Source organism: Chrysochloris asiatica, unplaced genomic scaffold (assembly GCF_000296735.1).
Source record: "Chrysochloris asiatica unplaced genomic scaffold, ChrAsi1.0 scaffold00138, whole genome shotgun sequence".
Taxonomy (NCBI): domain Eukaryota; kingdom Metazoa; phylum Chordata; class Mammalia; order Afrosoricida; family Chrysochloridae; genus Chrysochloris; species Chrysochloris asiatica.
The window spans coordinates 3,817,567-3,838,396 of record NW_006408656.1 but is presented as its reverse complement, the minus strand read 5'-3'; the positions used below and the strand labels follow the sequence as shown (position 1 = coordinate 3,838,396).

General features: G+C 47.7%; 1 protein-coding gene across 1 annotated transcript; it reads right to left on the bottom strand.

Annotated features, from left to right (window-relative positions):
* Positions 1-8,117: 8,117 nt before the first annotated feature.
* On the bottom strand, positions 8,118-20,193 carry KRT82 (keratin 82). The gene is made up of 9 exons (XM_006870007.1): positions 19,679-20,193; positions 17,771-17,979; positions 14,605-14,665; positions 13,823-13,918; positions 13,309-13,473; positions 10,547-10,672; positions 9,674-9,894; positions 8,833-8,864; positions 8,118-8,359 (listed from the first exon to the last, which is right to left on the bottom strand). Exons 1-9 carry the CDS (start codon positions 20,081-20,083, stop codon positions 8,118-8,120), a joined length of 1,557 nt encoding a protein of 518 aa, XP_006870069.1. The 5' UTR covers positions 20,084-20,193.
* Positions 20,194-20,830: the final 637 nt, after the last annotated feature.

Here is a 20,830-nt window from a genome sequence, read left to right as displayed (position 1 = left end):
CAGGGTCGGTTTGAACCAGAAGATTGGTGGTTCAAATTCATCAGCCACTCCTCAGAAACCCTATACAGGATCACTATGGGTCTCTACCAACTGAAAGATACTTAACAACAACAACAACACTCACCTCTTTTGATGCTCTCTTTCCATCTTACTAACTGCTTCTTTCCATTCCGCCCTCATCTCTTCATCCTCTAAACACTGAAATGTCTCTGGGCTCAGTCCTTGTACCTTTTCTTACCTTTATTTACACTCACTCTATCGGTGATGTCATACTGGTTCATGACTTTAAATCGTATCTACCCTCTGATGTCTGTCAAAGCATATCTCTATCTAGACTGCCCTCTTCATTCCATACATATATTCTGCTCAGCAGCTCTATTTGAATATTAAATGGACATCTCAAACTCACAATATCCAAAACTGTATTCCTGATTGTTCTTCCTAAAGACTAGCAAGAACTAGTCTCCCTATTCATGATGTAACTCTGGGGAAAACAATCTTGGAATCATTCTTTACTTCATTCTTTCACTCTATTTTTCCATATCCCACATTCAGTCCATTGACAAACTGTACCTTCAAAATACATCTAGACTCCTACTTCTTCTCACCACTCCCACAGGTGGCCCCTTCTTACACTACCATTCAGTCCCTCAGATCCCTCCTTTGCCAATTCATTCTTAACATCACAGTTGAAGTGATCCTTTAAAACCATGTTGGGCCATGTTAGGTCATTTCTATGTTCAAACTCCAGCAAAGGCTTCTCCTCACACTCAGAGTTAATACTATACAAGACCCTATACAGTCTGCCTCCTCCCCTCTACCTAGCCTCCTGCTCACCCTGCTCCAGCCTTTCTGGTCTCCTGGTTGTTCATTAAACTTCTGCCTCAGGGACTTTCTCATTTGCTCTTTCCTCTGCTGGGAATGTCTTTCCTCAAAAAGCTGCATGGTTGGCCTTGTAACTTTTTCAGGTCTTTGTATGTTATCTTCCTACTCCCTAATTGAAATTTCTTTCCTCCTGTTTTCCTAATCCCCCTTCTCTGACACCCTTCTCGCCATATAATTCATCATCATCTCATGTTCTCTCTGCATGGATCTGCCTGTTTACCATGTGTGTTTCCTGACTGGAGGCAGGCCTTGTAGTGTGTTTTGTTCTATTCGGTACCACTAATGCTTGGTGAGGTGGGGCACATGTTAGACATACTGTATCATTTTGTTGAATGATGAATATATAATAGATTAAAGGCAGGAGGAGAAAAGGAGAAAGGAACAGAGTATAAAAGCAAGAGGAGAGGAATTTAGGCATTTGGTTTTCAAATATTTCAGAAGAGGGGACCCCAGGCTCCAACATGGACAGGAACGTCCCTTGAGATGACGATGTAGAAGCTAAAGAGCTCCCAGGGCAACATACACACTTAGCCATCTCCAGTTTTTTGAGGTTTAAGTCATCCCATTCCTCCTAGGTCATGTGAGGGGCATACAGGAGACTGAGAAGAGAGCCCAAGGTGAAAGGGCTAAAGGAAGAGGCTATGGGAGAAGGAGGGATGGCGTAGAGAAAGACTAGTAAGTGTGTCAAGCTTCTATAGGCTGAGGAGCCAGATGGTCCTGAGTTCAGCTGCAGCTTTGCCACTTATCAGCAGTGTGACCTGGGACCTTGGTCTTGCATGGAAGGCAGGGTGGTAGGAGGGTTCTGCCCTGATTTCAGGCAATAAGGGGGTGCTTACTTGTACAGAGGAGCCTGGTTGGGCTGTGGGTTTCACATCGGGCTGATAACTGCAAGCAGTTCAAACCCACCAGCTATTCCATGACAGAAAGATGACGCTTTCTGCTCCTTCCAAGATTTACAGCCTTGGAAACCCTATGTAGGGTTAAGTCTGAATTGACTCAATGGCAGTGGATTTTGGGATTTGGGTTTGTCTGTGCAGAATTTAAAATCAATGGTAACCTAAAAGTTGGTATGCTTTTTATCATCACTGTGCACAATGTAAGCAATCAAAGAGCACCCTACTCCCTACCACAGTATGCTAATGACACTGAGAAAATGGTGTAACCTCTCTGAGCCTCAGTTTCCTCATCTGTAACAATAGACCACTGCCCATTTGACAGTACTATTGTGAGGATTAGCTATGAAGTGTTTGGGATATGCACTGCATAGTGTGTGGCAGTTCTTACGGCTGTTTTTATCCATTTATTTCCTTTACTCTCTTTCTTTCCCTCTCCCCCCTCCTCACTCTTACAGAATCTTCTCTTCATTTCTAAGTAGGCATCTCTGTTCCAGTCCAGCACCCACCTCCTTCCTGCCTCAGTGGAAATAGCTTTCATTCATTACCCCATTATCGTTTCGTGGGGCTTTCCTTTCTCAGCTTCCTCAGCTCTGACTGGGTGGGTGGAGTGGGGGTAATTGGGCCGTCAAGCATAACCCCTGTTCTGGGATGAGCTTTTCCCATCAGCATTTTATAGTTCTGAGACATCATTTCTTCAGACCATGCATAATGCCACCCTCAGCTAATTTTTTTTTTTTTTTTTTAATGTAGAGAGAAGGGTGGGGAGTTGCCCTGGCAACTCTGGCTGGAGGTTTTGCTGCTGTGACAGTTTCTTCTGACTGTTGTCAGTCAGCCTGATTGTAATCCAGAGATCTGTTGGCTGAATCCAGCTCAGCGCCTCAAGTTGTGTGTGATGACTGCTGAGTCATCATGATGCTATCTGGGGATCAGGGAGGAGGGAAAATGCTGAGTGAGTAGGTAGGAGAGAGAGACCCTTCCTTGACTGGTTTAGAAGGTCTGGGAACCCTGACTCCCTCTCCCTCCCTCTCTTTCTGCCTCTGGTATGAGAGAAAGGGAGAGAGAAGTGGCAGAGAGACAGAAACACACAGAAAAGAGGGACGGGGAGTCCAGAAGAAGAAGGCTAAACACAGCCTTCAGAGTACTTCTGTTTTGCCTTGGGATGAGTTTGTGCTGTAGAGAGGCACTGGTGGGTGAGGTTTTCATGCTAAGACATGCCCCTACTGGGAAAGGAAGCTCGGGGAGTCCCCTAGTAGGAGGAGACACCAGGGGTGGTAAGTCCACTCTTGTCCACTACACCCATCTCTCTGCCCTCTTAGACTAATGAATGCTCTGTGGCATTTAAACACCTTCCCATGAGAGACAAGGCATTCATTCTTCTTTTGTTTGGTCCCACACTCCTCCCAGGCAGGCAGGATGACTTTTCTAGGTTTAATCCAAGTTTCTCACATCACCAGCACAGGTATCACCTGTCCATAGTGAAAATGCTGCTCCTTGTAAGATTAAAGTCCATGTTGCTTCACCAAGCATTAACTGGGGCTCAGCTGCTAAATGGAAGGTTGTAGATTCAAACACACCCAGAGAGACCTGGGGAGAAAGCCCTGACAATTGACTTCTGAAAGGTCAAAGCCATTAAATACTTTGATGCATGAGGGTTCACCATGAGTCAAAATCAACCCAAGGGTGGTTGCTATGTGCCCAGCACTGCATCTAGGTGCTGAGTGGCTGGGATGCAGTCCTCTTTCTTCTGTGGACTCAGTGGTCCTACGTTTTCCTTCCTCTGCTCACAGGGCTTTTTCTGAAGTCATATCCCCCGACTCCTTGCCCTCTCCAGAATTCTTCCTGAGCACTTGGTAACCCCTGGGTGAAGAGTGGAAGTAGTGGGTAGACTTCCTGTGTTCACTCATGTGGTGGAACAAGGACCATTGAAGCCAGAGGCAGAGGGCATTGCGGGAGGACAATGGCCCAATGCAGAGCTGTATGGGGTGAGCCCTTGGGAACGGTGGGAGGAAATAGCAGAAAGGGACAAGGTTCTGAGGAGACCAGCGCATTGACAAGGAGCCTCTTTCCTCATCATCTATCCTTCTCATGAATTTTGGGGCATCCACATCTTGTCCTTACTGGGGTGCTCTTGAAAAACCCAGAATATGGATACCCAAGTCAAGTCAAATACAATGAGGCTCTAGCTTCAAGTACGCAGCTCTCCTTCCCTGGCCCAACTCTTTCTTCCACAAGGGCAGGGGGCCTGGCCATCCCTGTATCTTTAGCAGCCAGTGAGGGGTGGACCCTGAGGAGAAGCTGAGACAAGTGGAATGTGAACTGGCCAGGCCACCACCAGGAGGAGGCACTTTTGTCATGCCTGTCCTGAGTCTGGAAGGCGGGGAAGGTGGAAAGGAATGGGAGAATGGGAAAAGCCCTGAAGAGCCCTGAGGAGAATTTTCTGGAGGATGTTCTGTAGGACTGTAATCTGAGTCCAGAATTGGGATGGGGTGCCTCCCACAGCTGACTTAGTGGATGCTTCCAAACAGCCTCTCCTCCCAGCCTGTACTCATTACAGACTCAGGTGCTCTGGAACATGAAGTCTACAAGGAATGGCTGTCAGACCTGGAGCCCACCTCAGAGGGAAATGGCAAGAATCTCCCTTCCCTGTCCAGTTTGACTCCTAAGTCCATCCAAAACCCCAGTGGGGCATAGAGGTGGGCATCTCCTTGAAATCTCCTTGTCTGCAAACCTTGAAGTTTTTAACTGGCAGGGAGCTTAGCTGGCTTTAAGGCCAGGTCTAGAGTGGTGTGGCTTCCAGGAGCACAGAGTGTCTGCAATCCTATGCTTCCTTCTCCCTGCCCCCAGTGGAGACCTGTGCTCCCTTCAGTTATAGACACCCGCCACGTTGCACACAGCTCTGGGCTCTGGCTCATAGTGGCTGCCCCTCACCCAGGACAAGTATCCTGATTCCCATGACTAAAGTGGTCCCTGAACTATGCCAACATGGCATTTCACCCTGCTTTTTCACAAGCACCCTCACGCCTGTGGCCTCAGGTTCCACATCTGTATTCCCTGCTGGGTTGGGGGCCTCATGAGGCATGGGTTGGGACCAGGGCTCTAGTTTGTCTTCCGTGGCCCCCCTCCTTCATAACAAACATTAAAAACGATATTTACAACTGCTTTGACATAAAGACAAATATAATCCAGGCTGGATTTGTTATTCTATAGAATTTATCATTTATATTCGTTATTCTATATCATTTTTCTTCTGATTTTGAAAGAAATTTAAAATTAGAATGTTTTGTGGGCCTTGAAAGGTATAGATTGGCCCAGAGGAGAAGCCCAAGTGTTTGCTGAGAAGAGTGAACTGGTCAGACCACCACCAGGAGGCACTTTAGTCAAGCCTGCCCTGAATCAGGAAGGCGAGGAAGGTGGGAAGAAAGGGGAGAATGGGAAAAGCCCTGAATAACCCTGAGACAAACTCTCTGGGGGATGGTCTGTTTTAGGCCCTAAGTATTGTGTTTGCTGTACCTTCTGGATTCCCCTATCTGGAACTGTCTTGTCCAATGTGTGGCCAGCCTCTGAGTGACCTGATCAATATAGTAGGTGCTCAATTAAATATATATCGAATGAATGAAGAACTAGATGTGTGGTTCTTCTGAATGCTGCCCTGAGTCTGTAACTCTAGGTTTCCTTTCAGATTTGTTCTTACAATCTTCTCTGTGAACTCTCTGACCCCCTCCCCCAAGCTTAATCATCAGTGGTGTTTCCTGGTTGCTCCAGGCTCTGCAGCACTCATGTATATGAGAGTAGGTTAACAGTGCCTTAGTCACCCCAGGCTGTCTCACCAGCCTCTAATGCTGGGGTGGCACAGAGTAGAGGCTCAGCATGAGGTTCTGAGGGATGAGAGGCACCCACAAAGGGAAGAAAGACCCCAAGAAAGAGTTGTGATGGGGGCAAGAGGGGAGAGGGTATCAGGGCATCACAGAAAGTGGTTGCTGCTGACCAGGTCTGGTCTCCAGTTCTTGGGGCTTCCTAAGAGGAGATTAAGAGAAGATTGGAGTGTTCTGGTCCTTATCCCTTACCAGCTGCTGCCCACCTGACTACTTCCTCAAGGCAAGGCACTGATAATGGACTAGGGATGGGGAGGCAGAGCCCAGGGTTTGGGACACTCTAAGAGGAGAGAGAGTTCCTGAGGGAGTAAATGGTTACGTGTTCAATTACTAACTCAAAGGTTGGTGGTTGAAACCCACCCACTGTCGCCTCGAGAGACAGGCCTAGTGGTCAGCTTCTGGACAGTCACAGCCTTGTAAACCCTATGCAGCAGTGTACTCTGCAAACATGGGTCTCCAGGAGTCAGAACTGGCCAATTGGCAACAAGAGTCCTCCTCTCTCACCAGCTGCTTCCCATCCTGTTGCTTTTCCCAGCCAGGGCTTTAAGACACTGAGATGTACAGGGATTGGGAGGCAGAGTCTAGGATTTGAGCCTTGTACACCCTATGCAGCAGTGTACTCTGCAAACATGGGTCTCCAGGAGTCAGAACTGGCCAATTGGCAACAAGGTGGACCTCCTCTCTCACCAGCTGCTTCCCATCCTGTTGCTTTTCCCAGCCAGGGCTTTAAGACACTGAGATGTACAGGGATTGGGAGGCAGAGTCTAGGATTTGAGGGCTGCTGAGGATCAACCTGGTATGGCGCTGTGGGTTAATGCACCAGACTGCAAAGCCATTTGAACTGCAAGGTCGATGGTTCAAGCTCACCAGCTGCTCCTCGGAAACCCTATACAGGGTTACTGTGGGTCATAACTGACTTGACAGCACTTAACAACAACAAGGATCAACCTGAGCCCCTAGGTTGTGCAAAACACCTGCTAACTGAAAGGTTGTGCAAAACACGTGCTTCCAAAAAACCAGCTGTGAAAACTCAATGGACATGTGCTCCTCTGCACATGTGGGGCCTCTAGGAGTTGGAGCCAATCCCATGACAACTGGTGTTTTAAGCACATACAAGAGAGGGATGCCCCCAGGATTTTCTCTAGGATACACAAGGAGGCCTCTGTGCAATAGGTGTGTGATTTTTATGTGACAAATGACTTGGGTGTTCAGTGCAGGTTTTAAGTGTGATTTTGATGGATCCATATTTACTCCACAGGCCACTTGCAAATCATTCATATGCAGTTTTCCCATTTCTATGATGATCTTTATTTCTACTCCCAAGTCCCCTCATCCACCCTCAGCCTTGCCGCACTCACAAAGTAGGCTGAATAATTTTGATGCCTGTATCCTGTGACCAAGAGTCAGTTTATTGAAACAGAAAAACCCAGAAGCTTATCAGGGCAAAGACCTTGGATCCCTGGAGGGAGGGGCCTAGTAGGAGGGGTTTCTGCATGATGCAAATTAAGGGTGGGGCCTCTGGGAAGGTGGAGTCAACTCAGCACAGTCAGGTGAAGTCCCCCAGCCCAGGAGCCAGAACCTCCAAAATGGCTGGTGCAGCCTCACATCACTGAAGTGAGGAAAACACATTTATATCAGACCCAAAGCAAGAGAAACTGGGGGTGGGGGGAAGGGAGAAGGGAGGGGCAGGAACCAGGTGACTATTTACAAAAGGAAGGGAAAAGGCTTGCTTCTGTTAAACAAATTGTTTCACCTCTCGATCATCAGTCTCTCCAGTACATATTCCCCTTGACCTTTGTTTTATGCATTTTCCTGAGAGCCTCCCTCCAGCAAATGCTGTGGGCTCAAAAAAAGGACTCCTCCTTATTTTAGTGAATGTAACTGACCAGAGAAGTTCCCTCTACTGAGAGGGCCATTGGCAGACCAAGTGATCCCGAATCCTGGCAGTTAGCTGTGGGATTCGACATGGGATTTGGAGTGTATCTTTTTGAAGTTTGCAGTAATGTATGTTTCAGGTGGTCGTTAAAAGAAATTCACTTTTCTTAAGCTGCAAGATATCTGGAGGGAAAGTGGGGTGGGGACCCTCCTGGGTCAGGGAAGGCTGGCCTCTTGGGGAAAATCAGATAGTGGTAAAGCACGTCTTCTCATCCTGCACAGAAGTGATTGGGAGGTAGCCATTGTCTTGGTCACATTAGCTGGACTATTACCATCCAGGAAACATGGGCTATGCTTTGTCTTTCTCAGCATCTGCCCCCACCCCACCCCCACCTCCAGAGCCTAATTAAGGGTCTGCACATAGCTAAGACATGGGTGGACTTGAAGAGCCGTTCCCAGTGGAAACCAAGGGAAATCTTGAGTTAATACAGGGTGATGGGGATTTTGAAACATTCTTGTCTTCAGCTTCAAGGGGGCCAGGGTGGTGGGACCCTGCTCCCTGGGCTGCCAGCCTCTGGGGAGGGGCTAACTAACACTTGTGGCTGGAGGAGCCACCCCCAGCCCCTAGCTTCATGCTGGAGCCCCGCCCACTTGCACAGCTCAGTACCCCCTGGGGCTCGCAGGGGATATAGAGTTCTCCAGTGCCCACTACACTGCAGCTCCCACTGCTGCGCAATACGCTGGTGCTCCCTGAGCAGTACTCGGTCCTCAGCACGGGTGTGCTGACCATGCAGGGTTCATACAGGACAGCACCTTTCGAGCTGCTCACGGCTGTGGGAACAGAAAGGGGTGCTCAGTTAGGACCCAGGAATGCTTTAACCTGGGACTGTCCCAACTCTAGTTACCAACATGTTTCTCCTCACTGCAGACTACACAAAGTGTTCAGAAGTTCCCCATATGTCTTTCCCCAGAACTTGGCAAAGCCAGTCCTGATATCTGGATCACCCTCTTGGTTTACTCTTGACTTGTCCCTTTTTCCTGAGCCTGTTTAAAATCTCCTTCTCCAGAGAAGTGACCCTTTGCTAGTATGATTCCTTGCAGTTGGCCTGGAAACACTAAAACCATGCTGTGTATCTATTCCTAGTTCTGATCTTCAGAAAGGTAGCTCTCTGTCAGACCAGAAGCTCCTGGAATATAGGGTTAGGGGGAATGCAGAGGCCCTGGCACGAATGGTGTGGGCTGTCTGTGTTGGACTAACCAACTCTTACGACCCAAGTTCTTTGGAGCATGACTCATATACTCACAAATATTCACAGGCCCAATACCTTCACACAGCCTGTGATAAGAGAAAAAAGGAGACATAAAGTAACTACATCAAAGAAAACAAGGCAGATTTGTGTTTGCAACTACCCTTTTCCTGCCATCATCATATCCATTGCCATCAATTCAATCCCAACTCTTAGCAACACTACAGAACAGTGTAGAGCTGCCCATTTGTTGTTGTTGTTGTTGTTAGGTGCTATCGAGTCAATACTGACTCATAGCGACCTTATGCACAGCAGAATGAAACACTGCCTGATCCTGGGCCAACCTCACAATTGTTGCCACATTTGAGCCCATTGATGCTGCCACTTTGCCAATCCATTTGCCAATCTGGGGGTCTTCCTCTTTTTCTCTGACCCTCCACCTTACCAAACAATATGTCTGAAGTATGAAAGACAAAGTTTGGCCATCTTGGCCTTCAAGGAGCACTCTGGCTGCACTTCTTCCAACACAGATCTGTTGGTTCTTTTGGCAGCCTATGGCGCTTTCAATATTCTCCTCCAACACCATAATTCAAAGGCATCAGTTCTTCTATGATCTTTCTTATTCACTTTACAACATTTGCATGCCCATAGGGTTTTCAAAACCGTCATCGTTACAGAAGTGGACTGCCTCATCTTTCTTCCACAGAGTGGCTGGTGGGTTTGAACTGTCAGCCTTTGAGTTAGCAGCTGAGTGCTTGTCCACCAGGGCTGTGCCACCAGGGCTCCTTGGGTGTCCTCACATAGACCATGACAATTATGAGGACTGTGGACTCTAAGCAGGTTAGGGTAGCAGCCAGGCAGTACCCATCCTTACCTAATCTGCTCTCACTGAACCCACCTGTGCTCCTCGCCTTCCAGCAGGCGCCGGTAGGTGGCAATCTCGATGTCCAGGCCCAGCTTGGAGTTCATCACCTCCTGGTACTCCTTGAGCAGGCAGGCCATGTCCTGCTTGGCCTTCTGCAGGGCCTCCTCCAGCCCGGCCAGCTTGCACTTGGCATCACTGAGGGCTGCCTCACCCTGCTGCTCTGCCTCAGTTATGGCACTCTCAAGTTTGCAACGCTAGGGGAAAGGGCACAGAAAAGCATTATGGGAGTTCCTGGAGTCCTGAGCAGGCTCTCAGAAGAGCAGAGAGGACATGGTTACATGCCAGACTCAAATCTACTGTGTGTTTCATCCTAGGATTGTGACACATAGTTCTTCCAGGGAACTGAGACTAGCTCTCTTGTCTATAAAACGTCAAGGGGACTTGAGCTTTCCTTCCTGGATATGCTGAGAATTTTACGGGGGGTTAGTAGGTTTTAAGCATCTGGTTGGTATTCACTAGCCTTGGAGAGTAGAGTGGGTCTGGTTTTCTTAACTTCTCTGAGTCATCTTGCATTTCCGGATCAGACAATTACTGAGCCTTTGGGTTGGAAAGGACTAGGGAAGCCATCTTTCCTATACTCACATCACAAGAAGCGTCCTTGCTATTTCAGCTTTGACAGCGAGTCACCTAACCTCTGCTGGGGACCTCATTCCTTCCTGAAGCTGCTCATCCTGATGCAGTGCAGCTCTTCTGCAGAAAGGGGCCCCTTCCTCTTAAGCTAGGCATACCAAGTCTGTTCCCTCTTCCACCGCACTCCCAAGGGGTATTGGACCTGCTCTTCATGGTCTAGATGGGTGGTCAGTCTCTGATGGGTTCTCAATGCAACACTGTCTCCCCCAGCCTCACCTGGGCTTTGACGTTCTCAATTTCTTGCTGCAATCTTTGGACCAACTTGTTCATTTCCAGGATTTCATTTTTGCGGTTGCGGAGGTTGTCACAATGATTCCCGGCTGTCGTCCTCAGCTCCTCGTACTGCCAGGACAGAGGAGATCAGAACCATAGGACTATACGTGTTAGACAATCCTGGCTCCCTCTCTCACTGCCCTTAGTCCCTTCTCCAGTGATCCTAGCTCAGGTACTCCTGTGTCCTCTAGATATCTGTCCAATTCTTACATGAGCTGCTCTGTGTTCTCCCTTCTCACCTTGTATTCCTGCATCTTCAGGTTTGTTAAGATCTCCTCCAACCCTTAAGATCTCTCTTCTCTACTTAGTTTTTCTGTGTCTCATGCTTTTCACAATGTCTCACAATTTCACAATGACCCAGAGTACAACAATCTCCCTTTTATATGTTCCTCTCAAACTTGAAAGAAGTTTTTGAGCTTAGCTTGGGATATCTAACTAATCAAGGATTGAGGTCAAACCATATATTTATTGAGGTGAGTACATTTTTTGTTCTCTTTCAAAATAATTGGAAAAAAAATGGAACGTATGTCTTATCTTGGCTTAACCCTTTTTTTTTTTTTTTTAACCTTTGCACCCCGAAAACAATTTTGGTATAGCCTGTGTTACAGCTTACATTTATAGATTTTGCAAAGTTGGTCAAATCTAGATTTTATGCATACAATGGATGGGAGCATATTTCACAGAAAATCCCAAACAAGAGATAGACACAAAGTCACTCACTTTGACTCTTATTTTCTTTGGTTACTCTGGGAGACACTGTAAATGCTTAACCCATATCTGCTCTCAATTTCTTCTTTAAGAAGAATACTGCTTTTGCGTGGGGTGGCATTAAGCTCAGATAAGAGAATAAATTTTCAGCCTTCCTTGCACCAGTGAGAACTATAGACCTTGATGGGTCAGGCTTCCAGGAAAGCTCTTTAAAATGGAAGGTGATTTAGCTAGTATGTTTCTTCTGCCCTCTCTTCTCCTCCTTCCTGCCTGGAATGAGAATGTGAGATTGGAGGTGTTACAGTCATTGGAGATACCAGGCAGCCACGAAGATGAACACATATGTTAAGGGTGATGGGAATCTAGAAAGAGCTTAGATCCCTAACAGCGTCAGAGAACCACATTCTATTTCTGTGAAAACCTAATTTGTTTTAACTATTGTTTCATTTCTGACCTTCACAGTTAAATGCAATCCTTAATTAATAGAGTTGTCTTTCTGATTCTGTTTGACTTAGTAAGATGAGAAGATGAGATTGTATTTCCTAAGACTACCTGACTCATGGTGGCCCAGGAAAGCAACCTAGGAAGGGCCTGCTAAGGAGAAGCCTGGCTGTGGATGGGCTATGAGCTTACTACTTCTGATCACCATGCTTCTCTAGAAAATGATTAGAACATCACTTAGGGTTCTCCTTGGACAGTGAGACCCAATGCCTTTAGCAAAAAGTCCACAGCACAAGTACTTGGCATAGATCTACAGACCTTCTGTGCCCCAATCCCCAGATGTTTTAGCCTGATCTTCTTCATAGAATATCACTCTCTGAGCTCCTGAGCCATGCACTTCCATAAACCCTCACCCTGGCTGGTGTTGCTTCTCAGCCTGACCACCTAACCTCTGTTTTCTGCTTACTGAAATCTGACTTGTCCTTCAACATCCAGATCGAATAGCAATGCCTCTCTGTCTCTCCAGATACAACTTGTTGTCTTCAGCCTGCTGCTTGCTGCTCACTTTAGCAATCATTTTGTGCTACTTTGTATTTTGGTCTGGTGGTTTACTCATCTCTTTTCTTCTCTACCTACTCTGCCACTCCTTGGGGACAGGGATGATCTGACTCTTCATATCCTCTTAGAGACACATTCCTCAGCTAGGTGGTTTCCCAGACCTCCTTATTTAAAATCACATTCCACACCACTCCAACCCTTTGTCCACTTAGTATTTGCCAGTGTCTAACACACATCCATTGCATTTGCTGATTTGGTGTTTGTCTGTTCTGCTTCAAGAATACAAGAGACACTAGGCGTGGACTGTGTCTTGCTGAGGAAGCTGACTCTTCAGCTTCTGGAACTGCACTTGACACTTGATGGATGCTCTATAAACAGTTGCTGAATGAATGATCGAATGAATGAATGAGCATATGAGGGACCTTCAAAAAGTTCATGGAAAAATGGAATGAAAAGGTAAGGGAATTTTTCCAGGAACTTTTTGAAGTCCTCCCACATACATTTTACCTTTCATAGGCAGGGCAGGGGAGACTGGGATGATAATATTGTTAAGTTGAATTGCCTTTAGGGCACCCCTGTCCTCCCAGAAAGCCTCTAATTACCTAAGTCTGGGTCACCTTAATCACAGTTTCTGCTCCACCATTAGTAACCACACGATGCCACCAGCTACCTCCTACGCCTTGAAGCCCAACAACGCCTTCTTTCCCCTCATCACCAATTAGTATTATTGACTGTTGCTTAGAGGCCAGACCTGAAGCCCATACTTCCGGTGAGTCTGCAGTAAATAAATCTGGGTGTCCGTGGCAACCTGGTGACAGGCCTGGGTTATCTGTGGTGTCCCCTCCTACACTCAGCAGGAACCTGGCCTGGAGCCCAGCAGCAATGACAGGCCCAGGGTTTATGGAGTGCTCTGTCACTGTGGCTTGGCACGGCCTTCATTAGCTCCTCATTCGCTTTCTGGGGGGAAGCGGATCTGGGGTCACCTTCCCAAGCCTCACCCGGCACTGGTACCAGGCCTCTGCTTCAGCTTTGCTGCGGCTGGCGATGTCATCATACTGGGTCTTGATCTCCGCAATGATTCCATCCACATCCAGGTCTCGGCTATTGTCCATCTTCACAATGACGGAGGTCTCCGAAATCTGAGACTGGAGCAGGCAGATCTCCTGGTAGAGGGCCCAGGGGGAGAATGAGTGAGATCTTCGAGGATAAAGGGGGAGGGAATTGTGGGAAATGAGGGGAGAACATGCTCTGTTGTTCCTTGGGGTCAGGAATTTGTATGGGACTTTACCATAGAGCTTCTGGGCCCTCAGTCATAGACCTGCTTCTCCTCCCACCCTCTAGTTACATCTGAGAGTGCAGCTTTGAAAGATCCACCTTCTTAGGGTGAGAACCTCTGATGGCTCATTTTTATGTCTGTTAGTCTGAAAACATGCCCATGGACAGAAGCCTTCCTGCCCCATTGCTCCCTTGGGACTGACTTGTACCACTGGTAGGCATGCTGACTGCAGGTACCTCTTCATACAGGCCTTTCAGGAAGTCGATCTCCTGGAGCAAAGCCTCCACATTCGTCTCCAGGTCAGCCTTCATCAAGAATGCCGTGTCCACATCCTGAGGAAAAGCAGTGAAGACCGTTATGGGACTGGGACACTGGCTTTGGTCAGGAACTTCTCTCTTCAGACAGCCACCTTCCACTGTCCAGGGTCCTCCTCCCAGGGCAGCTGGAGGCAGGTGGCAGGTTCAAGTCCCTCTTTTCCTTATTTAGATCTATGTACAAATGAAAGTTTGGTGGAGCCAAGGCAAGAGGGGTGTCCCCAAGCTGAGGACCCCAGGCTGTGGCTTAGAGCCCTTGTAAAGAAGGCTCTGAAGGGAGCAGGGATTTATAGAAGCTTTGATGGTAGCTCCTCAGAGCTCACTTTGTGTAGTTGAGGCTAAAAAACATCTAGCTATCTGTCTGAGGAATCATCACAATCATTTTCATCTTGGGGTGCTCCTGATAGAGTTTTTGTTTTGATTTGGAATTAGCCACCTCTTTAACATCTCAGAAGGTGTAGACACCACCCAAGTAAGCGGAAGGTTAAGGCCGGGTCAGTCACTGCCCCTTTGCAAGGGGTTGCAGGAGATTGACCTCCCCTTCCAGGGGCAGTGGGGCTAGTACTGGAATCTGAGCAGGGAAAGACTGCTTTTCAGGGTAGGCAGGCAGCAAACACTTTTGGACACAGTCCAGGGGCTGGGTGTCCTAGGTAAGTTGTATCAGTTCAGAGAGTCTTCTCCCATTTGGCCCACCCATCCCTCACCTTCTTCAAGGCGACAAACTCATTCTCAGCACAGGGTCTTAGGGAGAGCTCCTCTTCATACCTGGATAGGTGAGCAGAAAGAAATGTTTTTGTCATGTTCATGGAGTTTAGAAAAGGCCTTGGGTTCAGGCCTGAAGGAAAAGGCCTTTAGGTTCCACATGTACCTCTCTCTGAGTGAGTGCCCTGATGAGTCACCAGGTCTAGTAACCTGTCTCTGGGTACCTCAAGCCCCTCCCACCATTCAAGACAAATGATTATTACCATAACCTCTCATTAGCCTGTCTTCAGTTTACCCTCATCCCCCAGTAGCCTGTACAACCCCTTGGTAAATCTTTCTTAAAGCTACCTCCATTCATCATCCTGCTAAGGAAGTCTACTTCACCTAGCTCTGTCCTCTGAGCAGGTGGAGGGAGGTTGGCTGGCTGTTCAGAGTTGTTCTCATAGTTGGCTGTCATCGCCAAATTTCCAGCAGATCCTATGGCTCCTCCTCACAAGGAGATTCTGAGCCTGGCTTCAACCAGTATTTCAATTGCAAAGGTAGCAATTACCCTGCTTTGCCATGCCTGTAGAGGCAGCCCAAGTATTTCCTTGGTTCCTAGAGCACTCCCCCAGGTGAAGAAATCAGGCTCACGGGTTTCAGAATAACTCAGGTTGATGAGTGAGTTCGATCCATTAAAAGCTTCACTGCGCTTCCTGACGCCCATCTTTCATTTTCCCCACAGATACCTGCTGAGTCTTTGGCAGTGGACACTGGATGGCCTGGGTTTGAATCTCAGTTCTGCCACTTACTAGATTTGCAATGTAGGCAGGTCACCTCAACTCTCTGTCCCATTTCATCAGTGTACCTGGTGATAGAGTACCTACCTCTTAGGTCAGCTGCGAGGTAATTTATCATAGGAGTTAATATTTGCCAAGCACCAGAATAGTGCCTGGCAGGGAGTAAGTACGGTATGCTTGCTACTACTTGTTCAAGTACCATTTTGAGTTCACTCTTGTCCTATTGAACTGCTTTAAAATCTAAAGCTTTCAACTGGAGCAGCAAATGATGTCTCCTAACCGTCTTTTGTCTGGTCTTGCTACTTATTCTTTAGAAAGATACTTCTCAAGAGAGAGGCCAGTCTCCCACCCACTTCCTCCAATGGCCTTGCTGTATCTTGTCTCTGTCACAGCCTTTGCCTCAGCTGTCCTCTCTTACTTGGTATTCTCTTGTCATCTACTTCTGCCCCTCTCCCTTCCTAGGATCTCCTCTGAGCTCCCCTCTTATTAAGAAGTCCATCCCAAGCAAATGGAACCCTATCCATTTCAATCTTCTTGGGCCCCTTCTGCTCTCTCCCTCCCTGGGGCTTCCTCTCTCCTCCTGTTCTTTACCACACTGTAGCTATCCCTATGCATGCATAAGTGGTCTGCGCCTACTGGACCAGAGCATCTTGTAGGAAGGAGCCAACATTTTCCCTCTCTGAAACATCCGTGCCTCCCATCACAGGGTCTGGCACCTGGAAGGCACACAGTTGACATCTGCTACACTGAAGTACCCCACTTGTCTCCCTCCATGGACCCACATTCTTATCAACCATCACTCTCAATATATATGCATTTGTTTCTCTTCACTGGAAGTGTGTTTGACTCATCCCATCCCTAACAGAATAAGATAGTGATTTATTTGGGTTCCAATCTCTAAGACAGACATTGAACTCAGCTTGCCTGAACACCCTTAATTAATATAATGCTTATCAACTACCACTCTGGGCTGTGAATCAGACCCAAGAGCTTGCCCTCAGGGAGGGCTGGTCTAAAAGGATGCATAACATGTCACTATGAAAAGCTGAGAGGGGAGATCAAGGGAGATCAAGACCTGATCGTGTTGTGGGAACTGAAAGCAAAAGATGGTTCTTTCCAGCTGTGATAGCGAGGGATTTGGGAAGCAGGAAGTCAAGGGTTGGGAGAAAATGGGAGTTACACCAGCCTGCAGAAGTCTCTGGGTGTGCAGATGGTTGAGCACTTGACTACTAGTAGAAAAGCTGGTGGTTCAAACTCACCCAGAAGTCCCTGGCAATCTACTTCTGAAAGATCACAGCCTTGACAACCCACAGTTCTGCACACATGAGTCAGAATCAACTCAAGGACCACTAGCAACAACAGCATATTAGCCTGCAAGTGGTATGAAGAAATGCTTACTAGAGAGACGGATTATCAGGCAGGTGGAAGGGACAGCAAGAACACAAGTTTGGAGGAAGGGCCAACTGCAAGGAATCATACTAGCAAGGGGTCACTTCTCTGGAGAAGGAGATTTTAAACAGGTTCAGGAAAAAGGGACAAGACAACACTAAACCAAGAGGGTGACCCAGATAGCAGGACTGGTTTTGCCAAGTTCTGGGGAAAAACACATGGGGAACTTCTGAACACTTTATGTAGTCTGCAGTGAGGAGAAACATGTTGGTAACTAGAGTTGGGACAGTCCCAGGTTGAAGCATTCCAGGGCCCTAAATAGTTTTGAATCTGTGAAAGGAGTGATGTAAGGTAGGACAGAGAAGGTGTTCTGCAGCAGAAGTCTGCAGTGGCAAAATGTTATGTCAAAGAATCTGACTTAACAATCTGAGAAAGAGAATGGGGGCCTTATTTAGAGAGAGAATGCGGTAGGGTTGTGAGAAGAGAGATAAAGATAGAACTATATCATTTTAGAGTTCAAGGCATCTCAAGTACAGCTACCATTCCTCTGTTAGTAGAGACCTGCATGTTGCTATGTTGGTGAACATATTTCAGCATAATTTCCATACTGAGACGTTCTAAGAAGAAAAGCCTGGTGATGTACTTCTGAAAACCAATCAGTGAGAACCTGTGGATGGCAACCGTCTGACCTGCAACCTACCATGGGATAGCATAGGACAAGGCAGTGTTTCGTTTCGCTGTGCACGGGGTTACCATGAGTTGAAAACCAACTTCTAGGCAGCCAACAATAACACCGCCATAGAGCAAATGGCCAGTCCTGTGTTATCCCACGTAGTTGTTCTACCACTTAATGTGCTAAGTTATAGGCTTCCCACTTTATAGTTGGGGAAACTAAGGCCCAGATAGTTAAACAGCCCCCGCTGGCCTCTCATGGTATCTGTCAGGTTCCAAACTCCATGTTCATGTCACTCCTAGTGAGGTGAACATGAGGCAGACTCACTTTTTCTTGTAGCTCTCCAGCACGTCCTGGAGGCTACAGAGCTCCGACTCCAGCTTCGCTCGGTCCCCAGCCACACAGTCTAGCTGCCTCCGGAGGGCACAGATGTAGCTCTCGAAGATGGGCTCGATGTTGCTCTGGCAGCACCTCTGCTGCTGCAGGAAGTTCCATTTGGTCTCCAGTAGCTTGTTCTGCTGCTCCAAGAACCGCACCTGCAACCAAGAATGTGACGTCACTGGACAGCAGGGAGAACTGAGGCTTGGAGAGAGCCAATAAATGGTGGTGGGGCCAGTGGAATGGGGTTGTGCCCTTTCTTCTAACACACCACTGCCAATGTGCTAGAATTTGCAGAGATTAAGGTATCCTGGCCCCTGAGACTATTTACCTCTGTGTCTCCCCTGCCTGAGACGATAGGATCCCCACTTTCCATTCAAGGGGTGCATGTTGTAATAGAAAGAATATAGTTCTAATACACTCAAGGCAGGTCCATATTCCAGTCTTTCCTCCCTATCTGTCATGAGCCTTGTGACTCTGACCAAGCCATTCCATCCCTTCAAGTCTTACTTTTCTACCTACAACTCCTATTAGAGAGCACATGTGATAAGGTACCTTGTCCATCTCCATGCTTACCGTAAGATGGTGACATTACACTTGGGAGCAGGGGTTTGCATTTATTCCAGAGCAGAGATGCTCAAGGGTCGAAGGCCAGATCAAGGATTGGGCCTAGTCTGCCACACCCTACATGGTTGTGTCCAAAAAGATGCCAAAGTCACAGTAACATGGAAGTTGCTTGCCCATTCCCTCCATTTTTTGTGGACTGGACACAGATTAGCCAAAGTTGAGTAGTTGGCCATGGCCATTGGTAAAGGGAACACAGTTTCCAGTCCTTCTCCTGGGATTTTCCATATTGTGCATTGTCTCACAAGAAAACTGCAGAAGAACTAATGTTGTCCTGCTTCTCGCCAACAGTCACCTCTCCTGGAGACTTCCACGCTTACAGAAGGTGTTTGTGACATTGTTGACCATCAGGGCCCATGTTGTGGAATAAGTTTGCAACAATAATGAACTTTAAAAAATAAAACTGCAAGTGGAACAGTTCCCAGGTGATTAAAATGAGTTCTTTTTAGAAACACTTTTGCATATATTACCTCCTATGGTCCACCTCTCCCCATCCACAGTAGGGTCACTAAGACTGAGAGAAGGTAGGCTTGCTTGCATCATGAGGACTTCAGGGTGACAGGAGAGAGCCAGCACCAGGGCTCAGGTCTTTGCTTTAAACCTTGGAGAAACTTGGCTCAACCCTTGGCATGTATCCTGATCACAAGCTTCCCTGGGGACATGGAGATAGGCCCAGGGACAGTCCAAGAGTGATATGCCAGTCTGGTGCCTTCTAATGGTAGTATCCTGCCCTGCCCGGGGTTGACAGGCCTGCCTGGTGGTCACGTTGTATCTCAAGCTCAGGAGACCTCGCTTCTGTTCATCCAAGGCCTAACCTGATGGAAAATTCTAGCATCACAGTACCCATCCCTAACCTCCAAGCCCAAAGGTCTCAACTCAGCTCAGGCACACAGAATGTAGCTCTACTTTCAGACCTCTTCAGGAAAAACAACTCTCTTCCTCTTGGGTAATTCCCTTTCCTTGTTTTGGAAATTCTTTTTGTAGTCTAACCTCACACAACTCTGGTGATTTTATCCTGAAAGAGATGACATACTTACTAAAAGGACAAGGTCACAAAAATGTTTTATATTGAGCCTGGTCTAACCAGCTTTCAACAATTAATGGACTATAGAAGCAGCCAATGAATAAACCATGGCTTCTCAGTTGTCAATGTCTTCCTGCTCCCCCTAGACGAGACACCATGTTCCCTGTAATGGTTCTCATCTTATGGTCCTGAACCACTTGGTCTCTTACCTTGTTGATGAAGGATGCAAAGCGGTTGTTGAGACACTTGATCTGTTCCTTCTCATCCCTCTTCACTTTCTGCACACTTGGGTCAATCTCCAGCTCGAGTGGTACCAGCAGGCTCTCATTGACGGTGACAGGGGCAATGCAGGGAGGAGTTCCACAGGGAATCCCCACTCGGTACCCGAAACCAGGCAGGCTGCACCTAGAAGCAACCCGGGGCCTTCCAAAGCTCACATTACACAGGCTCCGTGAGCTCAGGCAGCCCAGGGCTCGGAGGCCCCCACCGCCCCCAGGCCGGCAGGGCCCCTTGCTCACTGCATAGTGGGTCACCATCCGGGGGATGACAGCTGTGAACGAACTAAAGCTCCGACTGCCACATCTAGAGCCTGGCTGGAAGGAACGGCAAGACATAGCAGAAGAGAGAGGAGGAGGTGGGAGCCCTGCAGGGGAGAATGGGAGGCACGAATTATCAAGCCACAGCTCAGCTTTTCCCCTTTTATCTCCCTGGAGGATGGAGGGCTGAGCTGGGTCAAACCCCAAATCACCATTAAATCAGGTTTATAAGCTTGGGATATTGGCAGTTGCTAAGTACCAACGTGGATAATTAGGGTAGCAAAGAGTAAAGAGGAGGAGCCAATGGCCAGAGCTGACTGGTCCTGTAAGAATCCTATTTGTCCCCCTTCCTTGTTTATAGGGGTGCTGAAAGGGGTCAGTGGCTCAGCCTCAAGGAACGGGAAAGTTGGGGCTTTGTGTTGTTTCATGGGAGGGGAGGAGGCAGGAGTATGAATTATATACCTTGACCATCCTGGGATTAGAGGGCGAATTAGTTTGGCGTGAGGATGCTCTATTTTCCCAAGCTGTTTTTATGTTTTTTTCTGAGCATGCTCCAGTTCCAACTGCCCTCCATGGGATCCGAGGTGATCCTAGAGGTTCCTAGGGGGGAGAGCTTTGTGGGTGGAAAAAGCCTTCCTTGGATCCTTCCTGAGGAGGGGCAGGGGAGTCCTGGCTCTTACTGAACTCTCCTATTTCCCTTCAAGACTCTGAGGGCAGCCAGACTCCAGGCATTGACTCTTCTCTCTGGGGACCATTGAGTAAAAAAGAGATGAAGGAACTCATGAGAAGATGCCTTGTACTTGAGGGGAGAAAAGAAAGGGGCGC

Excerpts from the sequence above, each read along its gene's own strand:
- KRT82 (XM_006870007.1), bottom strand. The coding sequence starts at position 20,083 with ATGTCTTGCCGTTCCTTCCAGCCAGGCTCTAGATGTGGCAGTCGGAGC. Across the intron at positions 14,666-17,770 it reads CTGGAGAGCTACAAGAAAAA|GTATGAAGAGGAGCTCTCCC; the intron begins GTGAGTCTGCCT and ends TCACCTATCCAG. Across the intron at positions 8,865-9,673 it reads CTGGAAGGCGAGGAGCACAG|GCTGTGTGAAGGTATTGGGC; the intron begins GTGGGTTCAGTG and ends CTCTTATCACAG.